General features: G+C 44.0%; 1 protein-coding gene across 2 annotated transcripts in view; it reads left to right on the plus strand.

Annotated features, from left to right (window-relative positions):
* ASPG (asparaginase) overlaps positions 1-19,943 on the plus strand; it is a 66,825-nt gene that overhangs the window by 37,723 nt on the left and 9,159 nt on the right. For both annotated transcript variants that reach the window (XM_083436873.1, XM_083436872.1), the window contains exons 9-13: positions 2,339-2,449; positions 4,560-4,679; positions 5,616-5,711; positions 7,184-7,347; positions 15,514-15,600. In XM_083436873.1, the coding sequence (XP_083292999.1) occupies positions 2,339-2,449; positions 4,560-4,679; positions 5,616-5,711; positions 7,184-7,347; positions 15,514-15,600 (578 nt within the window). The remainder of the gene's footprint in view (positions 1-2,338; positions 2,450-4,559; positions 4,680-5,615; positions 5,712-7,183; positions 7,348-15,513; positions 15,601-19,943) is intronic.

Consider the following 19,943-nt stretch of genomic DNA (forward strand, 5'->3'; position numbering starts at 1 on the left):
ACCCTGCATTGAAATCCCAAAGAAGGAGAAGACTGCACAGGAAAGTAGGAAGGTTCCCTTTAGTAAAACCGGTGGGGATCATTGATTCAGGAAATCTGCTTCTTTTCCAGTATGGAATGGCAGAGTACTGGCTAGATTCAAAACCTTTAATTTTTATCTGTCCAAGCTCTCATCATGATTTTTCATTCCTGTGTCCCTCCTAGATGCAAGATCAATTGTAATGGATATTTCCTGGCTTTTTTTATCTTGACAACTTCTGGACACATTTGGTAGTTATATGCCTATCATATACAAGATGATGGTGTCTCTATCCGATTATGGTTGTGTCATTTTGAAGGGTGTGTGTGCCTGGAACTTTGGGGACCACCAAAGTGATGAATGAATCAGAGGTTTTCAATATGAAGATGGCTAAGAAATCCCCGCACATATCTTTAGATACTTGCCCCTCCCAAAGATTTGATAGTAAACTGAGTAAATCTTGATGGGATATTTCCCAAAGGTTCAAAGTGGGTGGCAGAATTAAAAGCCCCACCTTGATATGATTAGATGAGCTAGAGATAAATCAAATTTTAAGTGGTGGTGCCAAGTGGGCTGGGTCATGTCTGGCATTGGAGTTTTTTATTGCTATTTTTAATGCTGTTTTGTTTTCTGTTTTGCCCCAAAGTTAACCAAGCCCTTTCCCCAGTCTACTACTTGTAAGTTAGGCTTGCAATCTACCACTTTCATTGCCAAGTACAAAGCTAGACCTGTTGTTTTCCCTTTCCCACTTAATTAAAAGGCCTGGTTAATGTTCACATATTGGTAATTATTACTTCATTATATTATACTGCTGAACTGCTTGATATTTTTTAAACTGGCTTGGCTTTTCCTAGAAATGTTTTAGCTAAGAGGTTTGCTCTAGGAAAATTGTTGAATCTGCCACTGCAATAATGAAAAAAGAAATAATGTAAGAACTGTTAAAGAGATGTCTTCAGTGCAGTTTGAAGTCGTTCCCTCTGGAAATGTGAAACTGGCCTGTGGGAGCAACTGCAAACACACTGATCTAATCTAATATGTGTACTCTGGAGATTACAGGTTAAGAGGCTTGCTTTCAGAGCTCCCCAGGATGTCTGTGACAGCTCAAGACACTCAGTTCTGGACTCTGTACCAGAGCATGCCTGTTCCAGATAATGGGTATCAACTACTGAGGAACATGCAGAGGACCAGTTCACACATTACAGCAGTCAGCTCAGTTTTACCATTGGGATTACATTAAACAAAGAGCAACAGCTGCCTGACAATTACACCTGTGCGATATAAACATTTTTCACATTCCCACTATTGCTAGGTATGTTTTTAATTTAAAACATACTAGGTTTGTGGCTAAGACAGGTAACCTTTCAAGAAAGAATTTGAATTAACTTGGATCCCCTTATTTGATGAACGTAAGTACTCTTGTACATTTAGCACTGAAAACAATAAACATGTGATTCTGTGAGCTAACTTGGATGGCTTTAAAAGAAAATTAGACAAATTCAGGGAGGAGAGGACCATTGATGGCTACTAGCCATGATGCCTATGCTCTACTTCAGGCATGGCCAAACTTGGCCCTCCAGATGTTCGGGGACTACAATTCCCATAATCCCTGACCGCTGGGCCTGTTAGCTAGGGATGATGGGAGTTGTAGTCCCAAAACATCTGGAGGGTCTACCTTCACAGTTGGAGGCAGTTAATGATTTCTGAATACCAGTTGCTGGAACCAGCAAGCTTTCATTTATTCTTATGTGAACAAGATAGTATCAGTGACCACAAACAAAGCACTTTATTAGCCACCAAGGCAGCATTACAATCTAATATAAAAGGAACAAAAAGATTCAATTATCCGACTTGCAGTAACAGATTTTACCTCTGAGAACCTCATATACTTGCAGCACTCAGCACTTTGTAAATAATAACAGATAATTATTAGAGTAATTATGGGATGCATGCAGTTGTGGTTTTACACTAGAAGAAAGCACTTCTACTCAGACAAGACTCTGGTGACCTGCTTTGTGCATACCACTGCAACCCCCTGCTCCTGGTCCCCCCAACCCTCAGCAGAAACTTGCAATATCTCACCGGGCACTGCCACGCAACCCAGGTAAGGGGGGCAGCGGCAGCAGCAGGGTGTCATGCCATGTTCCCATTCTGCTTCCGGTGGTGAAATGAGACACACCAGAATTATGGGATATGATGCAGAGGTATAGAGAGTTAGGGGAAACTGGGTACCTTTCCCTTTACTAGTGGAAACCATTTTTCAATCTGCATGCCTTACAAAACAGCACACTCAATCAAACCACATTTTCTTCATTGGCTACAGACCCTTATGGACGCAGGTGTAATTCCAGGGGGAGATATGACACCTGAAGCTGCTCTTACCAAGCTGGCCTATGTCCTGAGCAAACCTGGTACTTTGGCTGAGAAGAGAGAGGTAAAATATCTTTGACTTCTGATTTTTTTTTTTAAAAAAAGTCTAGTAGTCCTTTTCTCAAGTTGTGGCTTTCTGATCTTTCCTTCCCCTTGACACACATAGGCCTGGACTAGATGGGCCTTTGGTCTGGTTAATCCTAGTATTGTTGAGTTGGAAAGGGATCTCAAGGATCATGTAGTCCAACCCCCTGCAATGCAGGAATCTTAGCTACAGCATCCATGACAGATGGCCATCGAACCTCTGGTTAAGAAGGGCGTTTCTTTTGGTCAGAGCCCACAAACTTCCCACTCCAGTGGCGTAGCATGGGGGGTGCAGGGGGGGTCGGCCGCACCGGGCACAACATCTGGGGGGGGGGGCGCTCGCACTCGCAGCTCTCTGCCCCTACCTGGCTCACTCTCTCTCACTGCAGTGCTGGCTGTGTGAATCCAATCCGAGCCGCCGGGTCGCCGCCCACTGTGGAGGGGAGGGTGCCAGGCGTGCGGTGCGGTGCAGAGAGAGAGCGCAGGACTATCTGGGGGAGAGACAGTGCAGCGGGGGGGGGGGGGTGCAAATTACTTGCCTTGCCCTGGGTGCTGACAACCCATGCTACGCCACTGTCCCACTCCATCCCAACTAGGTTCAAAGGACTGCTGTCTATATGTAAGATGAAACTGCAAAAAATAAAGATATATAAATAGTTTGTGCCCTGCTTCCTTATTTTTATACGTCACAATAACCAGGGACCGAACTGCAGTTGAGGAACCATCATATCTGGTTCATGGAGAGGGGAGGGACAGAAACTGCTCGTTGTTCTACCATTTGGGGGAATGCCCCTGTACAGCAAATCAGAGTCTCACCTCCCATGGAAAAGATCAGTGAAACGCTCCCACACCTACAGTGTTTTCTTTCACTACTTCTCTTTTTAAGACATGCCTAAACAATGCTAAAGTTGAGGGCAGCCTTCCTTCCCACAACACTCCTTTCTTTAACTTTGCACAGCCATGTTTCCAGATAGTTATCACAGTCATCTATATTCCCAGACTCTCTCTTTTTCTCTGTAATTATGAAGCAATTCTACATTGCAGAAGAGCTAGGCCACAATTCAATGAAATCATTTATGTGCACACAAGTGCTACAGTTCTTCTTCTTTTTTTAATTTCTGGAAGCTCTTCTCTTGCATAGCATCAGAACTTTTTTCTGCCCTCTCCTCTCCCTAATATCCCGGAAAATTGTAGTTCTGTGAGGGGAGGACTAGGGGGTCTCAAACAGTTCATCCTCAGCAGCCTAATAAAATACATGGATTCTTTGGGGGTCTTCAACAACTGCTCATACCCTTTCCCAACTTCACAGTATCCAATCTCTAATATGACTTCTAGGCTGAGTAACTGAAGTCCCATGGCCTTACGGGGTATTGTAACAAAACCTCTCTCTCTCTGTGTGTGTGTATGTGTGTATATATGTATATAGTGTTGATTTGGCTGACATGCTAGTATATATATGTGGAGACCTCCTAAGGCAGCAGGAGGGACTTACAGTGGTACCTCGGGTTACATACGTTTCAGGTTACATACGCTTCAGGTTACACACTCCGCTAACCCAGAAATAGTGCTTCAGGTTAAGAACTTTGCTTCAGGATAAGAACAGAAATCGGGCTTCAGCGGCACAGCGGCAGCAGCAGGCCCCATTAGCTAAAGTGGTGCTTCAGGTTAAGCACAGTTTCAGGTTAAGAACGAATTAAGTACTTAACCCAAAGTACCACTGTACTTTCTAGAGGTTTTCCAATCCCACTTCAAACATTTTTAAAAATAATCCAGCATTTTGAAGTTATTTTTACATGATCCAAGGACCTGGTCCTCATGTCACATTAAACCGGGCTCATGTTAAAGTTGCATACATTATGTCTTTGTTTCACTTTTACTATATCTGAGATCTTTTTACTTACCTGTCTGTCTTCTACACTGGAAAATTATTTAAGGTAAAGACTGTCACTTATGCAGATGGACAACCAAAGGTGTAGAGGTTGGGAGCAGGACCTGATGCTACAATCCTTCCTCTCCAAACCAAAGACACACACACATTCACCTCTGACTTGGTTCCCAGCCTGCTCACTTACTTCTTTTTTCTCCTTCAGATGGTGAAGGAGAATCTGAGAGGAGAGATGACTGTTGTGCCCATTGGAACCCAGATCACCCTCAAAGATAGCAAGTTTATTCAAGAGATTGCAAAATACCTGTTTATCAGCTGCAAGGAGGTACTTGCTCAAAGACACCTGTTAAAGCAGAAAGCCCGTTGCATAATAACTAGCACCTGGGACCATCTAATAATGCTGATTGTTGGAAGCTACAGGACTGACAGAAGAAAGAAATACTTCTTTAAAAGAGCTTTTGACAAAGTAATGGAGGGTGTTTAAGGCTGTCATTGGCTGCTTGTCAGGATGACTGTGGTCTACCTCCATTGTTGGATGCAAGATGGTTCTAAATAGTATTTTGGAGAATCACAAGGGAAGAGGACTATTGCCCGTATGTCCTGCTTGCAGGCTTCCCATAGGCATTTGGGCAAGATGCTGGACTAGATAGCCTTTGACCTGCTCCAGCATGACTCTTCTTATGTTCTTTATATAAAAAAAAAAGACAGCAAAGGGGATTGTTGAGTATAGAATGCTGGACATTTATGCAGTTTGTATGATAAATTTCCTGGGAGCACAAAGCACTTTAAAACAACTTCAGCCCCCTTCCCTCAACAATTCATGCATCCTGGATTGCTTTGTATCAGAACTGAAGACCAGACGCGCTTCACAAGGTCTATGCAGAACAAGCATCTGTAGATACCGTATTTTTCGCTCTATTAGACGCAGCAGACCACAAGACGCACCTAGTTTTTGGAGGAGGAAAACAAGAAAAAAAAATCTGAATCTCAGAAGCCAGAACAGCAAGAGGGATCGCTGAGCAGTGAAAGCAACAATCCCTCTTGCTGTTCTGGCTCCTGGGATAGCTGTGCAGCCTGCATTCGCTCCATAAGATGCACACACATTTCCCCTTACTTTTTAGGAGGGAAAAAGTGAGTCTTATAGAGCAAAAAATACGGTAACTTCACACAAGCAAGCCACGCTATTATATCCAGGCACGATGGGATGGGATTATGGGAAATGTGTAGATGTGTGTTAAACTGGGCTGTTTTAATTTCTCAGGAGCTAGCAGCTGTTAGAGATGCTTTGACTCCTCCTTTGGCTTGCGCAGCGGCAAAAAATGGTGACATCGATGCCCTAAAAGCCTTACAGAATATGGTAAGACCCTCTTTTTTATAGTGTATGTCGTATGATCATTTGCACCCTGAACAGGAGAAAGCCTCACAGGCTATGGTCATCTCAAATGCATTTTTGTTTTGGGTGCGTATATAACTCTATGACATTCAGGCTCTATAGTTATGAGGGGAAAATTAAAAACCCAGGGTAGTCGTTCAGCAGGGAAAAACAGTTACCGTAGATTAGAGCTAGAGTCAGATCAGAATGACTGCTGGCCTTTATATTTTCAAAGGGGAAGCAACCATCGCTTATGATATCAGGATTGTGCTTTTTTTTAAAAAAAACAGTCTAGTCCTTTGTTTATTTCGTTCAGAAGTAGGTCCTGTACCAATCAATGAGGATTACATGCCCTTAAGATTACAATATCTTTATTGTCATTGTCCCTTGCGGAACAATGAAATTGAAAATTAGGTGTGCAGCCTAAGCCTGCATAATACCTTCTTCACTAAACATGACAAATGAATTATATTCTTATACTGACTGCTCCTGTAGGTCTGGTACTGTGGTGCTATATGTTTTTGTGTCTCCCCAAATTTGTCCATTTATTTATTTTTAATAATAATGTAAGGTGGTATTCAACTTATACTTAAAGGAAGTCCATTGAAATTAAAGGTAGATCCATTGATTTCATTGGATCTGTTCTGAGTAAAAGGTAGTTGAATACCACCCCAATTTTTTTAACTAACTGGAGGGAATTCAACATCACATGCTTCTGATTGGGCAAGCATTTTGAGTTGCAAGATGGAACGATTTCCTCTCCCTCTGCTGCTGTTCAGTGGCTTCTCTTGACCACCCCAATCCAATGGGGGGGGGAGCACAGGGGGAGGAAGGGGCTGTTGCCCTGTTGGGTGAATGGAAGTCCTTGTGCAGGGCTTCTACTGATGAGACTAGTTAGTTGAATCCTGCCCCCCCTTTTACTGACTTCTCCAATAAGTACTGTGGTGCCAATGGTTTTTGTGTGTGGCTACCACTCCCTGCCCAAATTTGCCTGTTAAAAACAATTAATTTAAAAATAGGGTTTTTTTGCCATTCCTGTGGGTCACCTGCCATAACTCTGTGATGCTGAAAGTTTTTGTGGTTCTCCCATGACCCTCAAAATGCAGCCGCAGCCATTTTTACACTGCAGCCGTACCATGCAGCCTCTGAAGGGTTGATGGTGGGTGGCTCTCATACTGAAAAGGTTAGCCATCCCCGTTATAAGGTCACCGATGGGGGCTTTTCAACCTGATCATTGCTGTGTGCCTCAGCTGTCCTGGATTGGCCCACAGAAAGAAGCCTCAAGAGAGTGTTCTCCGTTAATTCAAGAGTTCATATTAAAAATAGTAAGAAAGCCAGTTTCTTGGCTGAGAAACTGGGAATCTGGGAAATGATAAACTGGGCATGTTGCTGAGACCTTCGTTAGATGGATGAATTATTATTATTTAAATACACTCCTTTAAATAAACTTGTCACAGGGTGGCAACTTGAGCTCTGAGGATTATGATGGTCGCACACCTCTTCACGTTGCATCTTGTGAAGGTAATTTGGAGATAGTCAGACATCTGCTGAAGTCTGGGGCAACTGTCTACGCTAAAGACCGATTTGGAGCTACTCCACTGCTGAATGCCATAAAGTTCAGGTATTTATTTCTGAAGTGCGATTTACAGTGCTTTTTTTCTTAAAAAATGTTTAGGGGTACTCTCATTCCATCTGAGATTTAGGAAACACCATGACAGGAAATGAGGCCGCCATCGGGGGTAGCAGCGGAACTGATGATTCACTGTGCTATTCAATGGAACTGACGATTCACCGTGCTAGAAAAGAAACAATTAAAAAAAAAATTAGTTTCTTCTCCCATTAGATTCACCCCTGCGTACCCCCCAGAAAAAAAGCACTAGCAATCAGAAAACCCCCAAAGCCCAGAACTGGACCACCCCAAGGGTGGATTGGGGATGAGCCAGGCTGGGATCCACCTGCCCTCACAGCTGGCAGGGGCTGGGATTGGAGGCTGATGTTGGCACAGGCATCAGGCCCAATCTGCTTCCCTCGGCTGCCGTGGCTGGTCAGGCTGCAGATGTGGCAGTAACTCTCTTGTTGAGCAACTGCAGCAGCGAGCAGTTTAGATTAGAATCATAGAATCATAGAGTTGGAAGAGACCACAAGGGCCATCGAGTCCAACCCCCTGCCAAGCAGGAAACACCATCAGAGCACTCCTGACATATGGTTGTCAAGCCTCTGCTTAAAGACCTCCAAAGAAGGAGACTCCACCACACTCCTTGGCAGCAAATTCCACTGTCGAACAGCTCTTACTGTCAGGAAGTTCTTCCTAATGTTTAGGTGGAATCTTCTTTCTTGTAGTTTGGATCCATTGCTCCGTGTCCGCTTCTCTGGAGCAGCAGAAAATAACCTTTCTCCCTCCTCTATGTGACATCCTTTTATATATTTGAACATGGCTATCATATCACCCCTTAACCTCCTCTTCTCCAGGCTAAACATGCCCCGCTCCCTTAGCCGTTCCTCATAAGGCATCGTTTCCAGGCCTTTGACCATTTTGGTTGCCCTCCTCTGGACACGTTCCAGTTTGTCAGTGTTCTTCTTGAACTGTGGTGCCCAGAACTGGACACAGTACTCCAGGTGAGGTCTGACCAGAGCAGAATACAGTGGCACTATTACTTCCCTTGATCTAGATGCTATACTCCTATTGATGCAGCCCAGAATTGCATTGGCTTTTTTATCTGCCGCGTCACACTGTTGGCTCATGTCAAGTTTGTGGTCAACCAAGACTCCTAGATCCTTTTCACATGTACTGCTCTCAAGCCAGGTGTCACCCATCTTGTATTTGTGCCTCTCATTTTTTTTGCCCAAGTGCAATACTTTGCCTGAGAAGACTTGTACCTGTGGGTGTTGTGAACAGGAAGAAGTGCCTCACACTTGCCCTTCCTCTGTAGTACTGCCTTTTCCAGAAAGTTTTTTTTTTTTTTTTGTATCTGCCCTGTCCTGGGGATGCATAGGATGTCCTTGCACCTGGAACATGCTTATATCTCAGGAAATAAAGATAGAAGCACGTCCAATGGGACAGTGTTGTGAACGAACAGGAAGCGTGAAGTACTTCCTGTTGCACTTGACAACCTTGGAACATCCAAATCTGTTCTTGGTTGGAGGAAAACCTCTGACCATTGAGTAGGCTAAATATCTCTTTTGCTAAACGTCCGTCAGGGTTAAAAATACTACTATGTTCCTGAAAATATGTTGAATGTATATATAAAAATGTTTATATGTGTGGTATTTACTATCTAGTATCTTTTGCAAGGGACCCAGGTGGCGCTGTGGGTAAAAGCCTCAGCGCCTAGGGCTTGCTGATCGAAAGGTCGGCGGTTCGAATCCCTGCGGCTGGGTGCGCTCCCGTCGTTCGCTCCCAGCGTCTGCCAACCTAGCAGTTCGAAAGCACCCTTGGGTGCAAGTAGATAAATAGGGACCGCTTACTGGCGGGAAGGTAAACAGCGTTTCCGTGTGCTGCGCTGGCTCGCCAGATGCAGCTTTGTCACACTGGCCACGTGACCTGGAAGTGTCTCCAGACAACGCTGGCCCTTGGCCTCTTAAGTGAGATGGGCGCACAACCCTAGAGTCTGTCAAGACTGGCCCGTACGGGCAGGGGTACCTTTACCTTTACCCTTATCTTTTGCAAACTACAGGTATTCTCTTCTTTCAAGATGCCTCTTTCAGGCTTTCCTGGAAGTATTTTTTAAAAATGCAAGTAGTATCTTTAAATATAGGACCTCTCTTTGGGGCTTTGAGTGGCTCACTGCACTCTGCTCATGTGCTGTCCCTTTCCATGTCCCCCAGAATCTGTTCCCCAATCCTTTCTCTAGTATATCCTATGCATTTTATTCTCCTTCTAATTCTTGCCAAGAAGTTTAAAATTCTGCAGATACACGCATCTATGAGAATCAGTTATGAGAAATAACTACATCTTTGCAAACTTTACTTGCTACACAGATATGGAAAGTGTTTGGAGGAAATCTAAAAACTTATTCATAATAAATAGATATATTTTAGGCTAGCAAGCTTTCAGTTGCACCTTCCCCATAACTACAGCATTCATTGGAAGCAAACCTTTCTCCTTAAGACTTTAAGAAGTCTTTGGTGCCAGAGTAATTCTTCTGGCCAGGTCTCCACACTCTTGACATGTATTTTGCATTGCAGATGGGTCATTAACAGTGCAAACCTATACAACCTATGAAGCAAGTACCGAATTTTTCGCCCCATAGGGCGCACCGGCCCATAAGGCGCACCTAGTTTTTTTGGGGGGAAATAAAGAAAAAAAATTATTTCCCCCCCAGGCACGAGGCTGGGGCGGGGGAAGCCAGAGCTTCCCCTGACCCCAGCCCCCGGAACAGGCTGCTCTCCGCAAGCCGGGGGAGGGCTCCCGCGGCTTGCGCAGAGCTACCTGAAGCCCCGGCGCGACTGCTCAGTGTGCCGGGGCTTCGGGATAAGAGGCAGCTCCCCGCAAGCCGGGGGAGGGCTCCCGCGGCTTGGGCAGAGCTACCCGAAGCTCCGGCGCGACTGCTTAGTGCGACAGGGCTTCAGGGTGCAGGCAGCTCTGCACAAGCCGGAGGAGCCCAGCGGGAACTCCCGCGGGCTCCCGAGGCTTGCAGTTAGCTTCCCTCTCCAGGCTTCAGCGAAAGCCTGCATTCACCCCATAGGACGCACACACATTTCCCCTCCTTTTTTGGAGGGGGAAAAGTGCGTCCTATAGGGCGAAAAATACGGTACCTTTGAATTTAGTCCTATACACCCAGGTAATAGGATGTATAGAATTGCAACCAAAGTCAGTTGGCATGCTTTCTTAATAGGCGTTATGACAATCTTGTTAGCTAGCCAAGCTGTTCAGATACAGGAAAATTTGCTAAGAATCTCTTAAAATTCTCTAGGAGCAAGTTAAACAGACTTACTGCTGAACAGAGGTGGCCCTTGTCCAGCACACCTATGCAAAATATTCCTGCAAACAGCTCTCTCTCTCTCTCTCTCTCTCTCTCTCTCTCTCTCTCTCTCTCTTTGTGTGTGTGTGTGTGTGTGTGTGTGTGTGTGTGTGTGGTTAAACCACACCCAGTCACTGCCTGAGGAATTTCACATAAGTTTGTTATTCAAATTCTTAAGCTTTACCACTCCCATAAGAAACTCCTACTGGGGACTCTTGATCTTTTTAAAGCTGCTGAAAGGCAGGTTGGAAGAGAATGAAGCCGGGTTTTAGTTCAAGCTTATGCTGCCGTCAGGTTGAGAGAACGACCTGAATCATTTGTCAGTTTGCAGAGACTGTAATGATAGCTTCAGGCCTACTCTGCCAGCAAACTTTACTGCTAAGCTTAAGGTGGAATTGGATGGTTGAAAACCTATAGAATCAGTTAGATGCTACTTTTGCAGTTGGAACTAGATGGTGGAATTAATTGTACAAAAAAGGGGAAATCAAGCTTTAATAATATTTTAACACTTACCAATACAAGTACATATAACTGGAGGTTATGCAATATTGGAGGACAAAGCCTGGTGGTTATTGCAATCCAGCTCTCTCTCCTGAAGCAATACCCGCTTATATGTAAATATTCCAAACATGATATGGAGCCAGTTAGAAAAAAAAATTAAGCCCTGGCTATATTGTAACGTCCGAGATACTGCTTTTCTCCAAGGCACTGTAGTATTCTTTGCCTCTAATATGACATCATCCATATAGCTGTAGTGATAACTACAAAGTTGCTCTCAAAGTACCGGTATTTACTCTCTGAAGCCCTAGAGCAATCAGTTCTGAAGCATATCTTGAAGTATTTATATAAACAGTCCCATGGAATGAAGTTAGTGCATTTTTCCACAAACAGTTTCTTAGTGTTCTGATGAGATCTGACAGCAGTTTAGGAACAACTTGCATCCAACTGGAAGCACGACAGTGGAACCAATTCAGAAGAAGATATTTAACAGTATATAATGCCAAAGGCCAGTTCACAATGTTTGAAATGTTGGAACATTGTATGCATGGTACAGCCCAGGCTTGCAAATGTGTGCTATTGCATCATATATATAGATATAGATAGAGATAGAGATGATAGAGATAGAGATGATAGAGATAGAGATAGAGATAGAGATAGAGATGATAGAGATAGATATATAGATAGTGTCCAATTTTCCATAAACCATTTCCTCACAACAAATGAAAAAAGTGGAAAGATTGTGGGAACCTGATACATATTATGGGGTGTGGGGTTATGTGTAAGAGGCAGCATGCATAGGCATGGGACATGCAGTGTTGCAATCTTTCCAGATTTCCAACTGAGGAATGAGAGCCCTATCATGTCCTGGCTCTTTACAATCCTAGTCCTTGAAGACTCTTGTTATGTGGTGCGTCCACCTTTTGAAGTCTGTTCTGTCTGGGGCGTGATAGGTCAGTTCATTGCTTTTTGCAGGAGAACCAAGGAGCCAAAGGAATGAAGCCATTCAGGTTTTGGAGTGGGTTACAGCTGCATTTCTTTAAGTGGTAGGTGGGAAATGTGCTTGTGAACTCCCCCCCCCCCCATCTCTGTAATGCGTCACTCAGATTCTTCAGGCCCAGTGCAGGTGGGGCCAGGAAAAACCATTTAAAAGCATTTGCTGGATTAAAAGATGTTGGTCTTAGGAAGTCTTATGCCCTCCGATTCGGATCATACCACAGTAACTAGAATCATGCTTAACTAGAATCATGTTTAGCAAGTATAAAGTGCTTTCCACCTTCGCCGCATCAAGCAGTTGGTCCCTTACCTTTCCCTCCCCGACCTGGCCACAGGGATCCATGCCACGGTCACCTCCAGGCTTGACTACTGTAATTCGCTCTACGCGGGGTTGCCCTTGAAGCTGTCCCAGAAACTCCAGCGGGTGCAGAATGCTGCAGCGAGGCTCCTCACAGGGTCTCTGCCATGGGAGCATATTCACCCAGTGCTTTTCCCGCTGCACTGGCTCCCGGTGGAGTACAGGGTCAGATTTAAGGTGCTGGTTTTGACCTTTAAAGCCCTTCATGGCCTAGGACCCTCGTACCTACAGGACCGCCTGTCCCGGTATGCCCCGCGGAGGACCTTAAGGTGCATAAATAGCAACACCCTAGAGGTCCTGGGGCGTAAGGAAGTTAGATTAGCCTCAACCAGAACCAGGGCTTTTTCAACACTGGCCTGGTAGAACGCTCTGCCTCATGAGATCAAGGCCCTGCAGGATCTGATTTCTTTCCGCAGGGCCTGTAAGACAGAGTTGTTCCGCCTGGCCTTTGGCTTGGAGTCAATTTGATTCCCTCCCTCTCTTTTTTCTTTTTTCCTTTCTCCTCCTGTGATGAGGCTGCATTTTAATGTTTTAGTGTTGTATTTTAATCTTGTTTTTAAGTTGTATTCATTCAACTTTTTTATTATTGGTTGTTAGCCGCCCTGATCCTGGCCTTGGCTGGGGAGGGCGGGGTATAAATAAAATTTATTATTATTTATTATTATTATTTAGTAGAGTGGTTCCTGGTTCAATCCTTGGCATCTCCAGTTAGAACATAAGTAGAGCCCGCTGCACCAGGTATGTGGTCCATCTTGTGGAATCCCACAAGCAAGACCTGTGTGCAATAGCCCTCTCCCCTCCAGTTTTCAGAAAGTGGTATTCCGGAGCATACTGCCTCTGATTGCAGATAGTAATTCTGAGAGAGACCTCTGCCAGAAACCCTGGAAAGCTGCTGCCTGAAAGTTGACAGTAGTGGGCTTGATAGGCCAATGGTCTGATTTGGTATAAAGCAGTTCCATACGTGCATAGGTAGGCCAGTCTTTATTTATCACTCACTCCTCTCAGAGTTGTTTCCACCAACCTCCCATCCAGGCACTAAGCCAGAGTATTCGCCATTGGCATAAGCTTCGGAGTTTCCAGACCAGTCACTTGCAATCTCATATCACAGCTGAAAAGTTGAGGCTGGGAAATTTTGATTGAGGTAATCCAGAACAAGCTAACTGCGCTTAAGTCTGAGTTAAATCAGTGGGGTGGGTTAAATAAGCTCCATTATTTTAAAAAGGCTCCTAGCATTTATGTCATAAATGCTAATTGGCTGCCATTTGTTTTCAGGTTCAATTCATAGTGGTCATTTTGGCTTATGAAGCCTGATGTAGTTCAGGACCACAATACAACCAAGGCTACCTCCTTACATTAGAACCTGTCTTGCCTTTATGATTGTCACCTGAAGCACTTCTTTCTTACTTTCTCCAAGAGAAGTGCAGAGTGTGCCAGCAAGGGGATAGGTCTTTTTAGTGGTAGCCCCCACCTCCTCTAATAATCTCCCCAAGGAGTTCTGCCCAGTGCCTATGTTATTAGCTTTCCAGTGCCAGGCCAGGACAATTTTGTTCTCTCGGACTTTTTGTTCTTAAAGTGATGTGATTTTTAGTCTGTTTCAGTGTTGGATGGGGAATAATATGTATGTATGTATGTTTGTTTGTTTGTATGGGGAATAATATGTATGTATGTATAACGTATAACCCTGCTTAGGTTATGTTGCATTGTGGAACACAGCACTTGTTGCTACCTGAAAGGGAGAAAAATGTACTTGATGATGTTGCTGTGTCTCAAGAACCCTTGTGATGAAATATTTAAGATAACGAGCAAATGAATGAGGTCTATAATTGCAGTAGCAGTTAATAATATATCTCATGGAATGAAGTATTGCGAAATCATTTTTTTCAGCGAAGGGAAATTGCTTGGTAGTATGATTTAATATTTATTTTCCACTTATCGACAGAAGCAAAAAGAAAAGAAGAAGAAAAAGACTTTTTGGAAAGTCTTATTCTTCATATGTGATAATGTACTATCTTGGTCATATCTGCCAGCCCTTATGCAAGTTTGTATGTGTCATTTCCCTTGAAGTAAACAATAGGGAGCAGTTACCAGCTCACAGATCCTACATGCTATTTCTGAATTTCTTGGTTAGGCATCAGGGTAGTTTAAAGCCTTTTTGCCTCTTGGAAAGTCTGAATGTGATACAGTAATGTGCTTACACACAGGCATAGGATATAACATAGTAATTATGCAAGAGGATCCCTTGTTCTCTTTCCCCAGGGAGTTGGGCCCACCTTGTGTACTGGGCACAGCCATTGCTGACACTGATCCTGTTCTAGCACAGCCGCCACCAAATCTCTACATGGCTGCTCCACTGAGCAAAGGGCTGTTTTGATTGATAGGGAGCCATGAAAAAGGGAATTAAGTTATGGTCAACTCTGTGTGTCTCATGTTTAAGACCACTGGCCCTTAAATCTGAGTGTTGGTGCAGCCATATGCCAACTAGGAGTGTTGTAGCAAAGAGAGTTTCCCTTTTTTCTTCTTTTACTCCCTGAAAATGCCCACTTGATTCACAGACTGGGAAGAATTTCGTGAAGGGATAGCTATCTCCATCTTGATCTATGAGTTTTCCAGGGCCACCCTCTGCTGGAGACAGAGTGTTTGGAATTTAACACTTGATACAGCTAAATATTACACTTGGAGAAGATTTGGCACAGTTTGTGTTTACTTACAACTGAATGATGGGCATGTTGCACTGACCACAAATTCACAAACGTGCCTGAGTTTGATTGACAAGTAGGCATTGATACAAATCTTTCCTACATCATGTTATTTGTCATCGGTGTGACTTACAGGTCCCCTTCTGAAGAGAAAAATCAATATGGGAAATGGCTCTTAGATCCAGTTTATCAAAGAGTTGTTTCCATGTTAGCATGCTACAGATATTTCTATTAAGGTACTGGTGTGGTTAAAAATAAGTTCGTCCACTTTCTTAAAGGCACTACGATGTGATCCGCTTGCTACGCACAACGGGAGCTCACCTTTCAAGCCAAGAGCTCGTGAATGTTGGAACAGAACTCTGCAGGTATGAAAAAGTCATTTTTAAATGTCTTCAGATGACATTGCACCGTCTCTATAAACTAGTTGACACATGGAATGACATCCCTTGATTTGCCTGCACTCATTTACTGTACATTTGATGACCAGCAGCTGAATGAAGTGATTTGAAAGTTCTTTATTTATTACATTTATATCACCACAACAACCCTGTGAAGTAGGGCTAGGTTGAGAGGCACTGACTGGCCCAAGGTCACCCCATGAGCGTCAAGGCTGATTCGAGATTCAAACTCTGGTCTGGCAGGTCCTAGTCCTGCATTCTAACCACTACAGATTTTATATCTGTGATTGCCCATTCACACAGCACATGCCATGTCACTGCTTACTACTGTAGTCATCAAGAGAATAACAGGTATGTAAACCAGGACTTTGTTCACCATTGTATAAAGATGGCAGTGGAATGATTAAGGATAGTTGGTTAACTATTAAAACTGGTTTGTAAGGGAATACAAATTTCAGCCATTTCGAGTTTGGTTTTTGTCGTAAAGTTTGGGTTGCAAAATGGTTGCTGTTTTACTTTTAAGGCTCTCAAGCATTGGAGTGTCAAATGTTCACAGGAAAGTTAAAAGTTCAAGGGTAGATGTTTTGTTTAGGAAGTTTAGTACCAGATGTTGTACACAGGAGGGTCAAAAGTTCATTCTAGGATTCTGGCAATTAAAGGGAAGTAATTGTTAACCAAACTCTCCTCATTTTGTGATTGACTGAAACGTTGAGAGGAAGGGGGAGTGAAAATATTGTATATAAGCCACAGCTAATCAAAATGTTGTGGAGTCAGGCTTGGAATCTGCTATGTCAAATCTTACCCACCTGCAAGGATTATTAAAGGAGGCAGTTCATCCACTCCCCTTATGTTTTTTTCACAAATAAATTGATCCTACTCTTAGCTTCTTCTGCCCTCTGAAGGACTTGTTAAACTGGTTGGCCATACAGAACAGCAAAATGCTTTGAGACTTTCAAGAACAACCAGAAAAATAAATCCACGTATGATGCAATTTTGTACCAAGGTGTTCTGTTAGCCCTGACTGGTTTTTCAGTTCATATACTTCGTTGTTTCTCCACGGCTTCTTTTAAAAATTAACTATTTTTAAAGATTGGAGTGGATTTTTGGAGCTCTTTCTTGAATAACCAAGTTTCATATCACGGAAAAATATATAACACAAATATACCAATCCATTCTAAAAATGACTCTGCAAGTTCTTATTTGACCAGAGATTATGTTTGATCGACATCTCTGTTACTGTAACTAGTAAAAAATGAGGTGAGCCTTGACCCTTTCATATTTGGTTGCTGCCCCAAAGGGGGGGAAATGCAAGGGGCTCTTGGAGGGAGGGGGAAAGAAGCAACCAAATTCCCTTTTTCTTTCCATCTCTGCTCCCCCCTCCTATATATCAAAATGCCAGTTAATGAAATCCAAGGATGCTTTCCTTCAAGCCTGTTATCATAGCCCATCTCCAGGCTAAAATGCTGTTCAATTCTGATCACAGCTGTCGGGAAAAATTATGATTCTGACAGAACTTTGACCATGCCTCTAATACCTGATTATCCTTCTGGAGAAATAAAATATGGAGTGGGGTTTTTATGATCTTAATCTGTCATCTGTCCCAGCGGTTACGGAGACTGCATAAAGAGGCATGGCCAGGCCAGCTAATAGGAACCGTATCCTTGAATGTGCTCGAGGCAGAATTATCTTCCTCTCACTCGAAATCACTACCCTGCTTATCAAGGCTCTTCACCAACAGAGAAGCATAATCTCTTCACTATCTGGGTGACACTTTTCAGCTATAAACATCTCAGTCTCCCACAGAGGCTTAATATGCTCCTTGTGAGGAGTTCAGGTAAAAGGATATACAACAGCTTCAGGGCGGCAGTGGTGGTGGGGAGATGAGAAGAGGCACCTTTGCCTCTTAGGATGGGCCTGTGCAACTTGCAACCTACCATGTATTGTGGTTTGCAAGGTGCTTGACAACCCATTCAGTTTTGCATTCTTAGATGGGCAGAACCCCTGCCCCCACCAATTATTTAGCCCTTGATGCCCATACTAGGCTTGTAGGCTATGTTAGGCTTTGCAAGCCACAAGTTGCATAGTCTTACGATGTACATTTTGGAGGTCACAAGTTGCATAGTCATGTCTTACGACGCACATTTTGGAGACACATGAATGCCAACACAATATTTCATAGAATCATTGAGTTGGAAGGGAGTCATCTAGTCTAAGCCTCTGAAATATAGGAATCTCATCTAAAGCATTCAAGACAGATGGCCATCCAACCTCTACTTAAAAACTTACAATGAAACACCAAGTCTACCACCTCCCAAGGTAGTCCATTCCTCTGTCGAATACCTCTTCCTATCAAAAAGCTCTTCCTGGTGTTTAACTGGAATCTCCTTTCTTGTAACTTGAAACCATTGGTTTGAGCCCTACTCTCCAATCATGAGAAAACAAGCTTGATCCATGTGATAGCCCTTCTTGAAGATGGCCATCATATATCTCCTCCTCTTAGTCTCTTCTTATCCAGGCTAAATATCCAGAGCTCCTTCAACTGTTCCTCATAAGGCTTGGTTTCCAGTCTGTTGTTCATCTTGGTTGCTCTCCACTGCACACGTTCCAGCTTCTTAAATTGTGGCGCTCAGAAGTGGACACAGTATTCCAGGTGTGATCTTACGAAGGCAGAATAGAGTGGTGCTATGACTTCCCTTGATCTGGACACTATACTTCTGTTGATGCAGCCTAGAATAGCATTAACCTTTTTGTTTTGCTGCTGCATCGCCCTGTTGACTATGTTAAGCTTGTGGTTCTCCAAGACCCCTAGATTCTTTTCACCTGTACTGCTAGTAAGCAAGGTGTCCTGCATCTTACATTTGTGCAGCTGGTTCTTCTTGCCTAAGTGCAGAACCTTACATTTGTCCCTATTGAAATTCATTTTGTTAGTTTGTGCCCAGCTTTCCAATCTGTTAAGGTCATATTGAATCTCAGTTTGGCTTATGCCATTTGTGTGTGGCCTTTTGAATTACTTTTATTCATTTGGTATTCTTAGACTAGAGACATATGTGACAGATTCCTGCCCCCCCCCCGCCAAGAGGCTTGATGTTTCAGGTGATATAAATCACTCACTGTTGCTTTTGGTGTAGTACTGAACACTAACTAGGCTTCTACAGGCTTCCTGCCCCTAGAATTTAGCCACCGAGCTACAATTTCTTACAAAATCTGGCTCCTATGTCTTTATTAGTGTTTTAATTAAATAAATTGGTTTCACTTGCCCTCTCCTTGAACATCTGCTTAACTTGCCTGACGTTTTGTTAGCTAGGACTCCCTTTAGCTTATGCCCCAAGAGCCTTTCCAGTTTTGGGAGAGAGTTTCACAACCGGAGGGGGTGACTGCTGACAATGCCTGTCTGCCTTGCTTTCCCTTGCCTTGCCAAGGCTGATCATAGTGATCAGAATGAAACGGAGAAGGACGAAGTTTTTAAGGAGTCTATTGAACATTCAGCTTTATGAATTACACTGCAGAGATGCTAGCAGTGGTGCTGGTGGCTGGTGCTCATTGGAACTGGTGGAGTGGAAGGCAGAAGTTTAGAGCCAACGGCAAGCAGAGGCAACCCCTGACTAGCCCTACTCAGTGAAAATCCCCTGAAGTTAGTGGATATGATTAACTTAGGTTAATTAACTCCAGTGGGTCTATGCTGAGTAGAATTTAAGTTGAGTGATCCTGAATGGGGTAACTGTGCCCCTGAAGGACCAGGTGCGCAGCCTGGGAGTCATTTTGAACTCACAGCTGTCCGTGGAGGCGCAGGTCAATTCTGTGTCCAGGGCGGCTGTCTACCAGCTCCATCTGGAGCTGAGACCCTACCTGCCCGCAGACTGTCTCGCCAGAGTGGTGCATGCTCTAGTTATCTCCCGCTTGGGCTACTGCAATGCGCTCTATGTGGGGCTACCTTTGAAGGTGACCCGGAAACTACAGCTAATCCAGAATGCGGCAGCTAGACTGGTGACTGGGGGCAGCGGCCGGGACCACATAACACTGGTTCTGAGAGATCTGCATTGGCTCCCAGTACGTTTCCGAGCACAATTCAAAGTGTTGGTGCTGACCTTTGAAGCCCTAAATGGCCTCGGTCCTGTATACCTGAAGGAGCGTCTCCACCCCCATCCAGCCCAGACACTGAGGTCCAGCGCTGATGGCCTTCTGGCGGTTACCTCATTGCGAGAAGTGAGGTTACAGGGAACCAGACAGAGGGCCTTCTCGGTAGTAGCGCCCACCCTGTGGAACGCCCTCCCTTAAGATGTGAAAGAAATAAGCAGCTATCTTCTTTTTAA

This window comes from Podarcis tiliguerta, assembly GCF_965153285.1.
Source record: "Podarcis tiliguerta genome assembly, chromosome: 1".
NCBI lineage: Eukaryota > Metazoa > Chordata > Lepidosauria > Squamata > Lacertidae > Podarcis > Podarcis tiliguerta.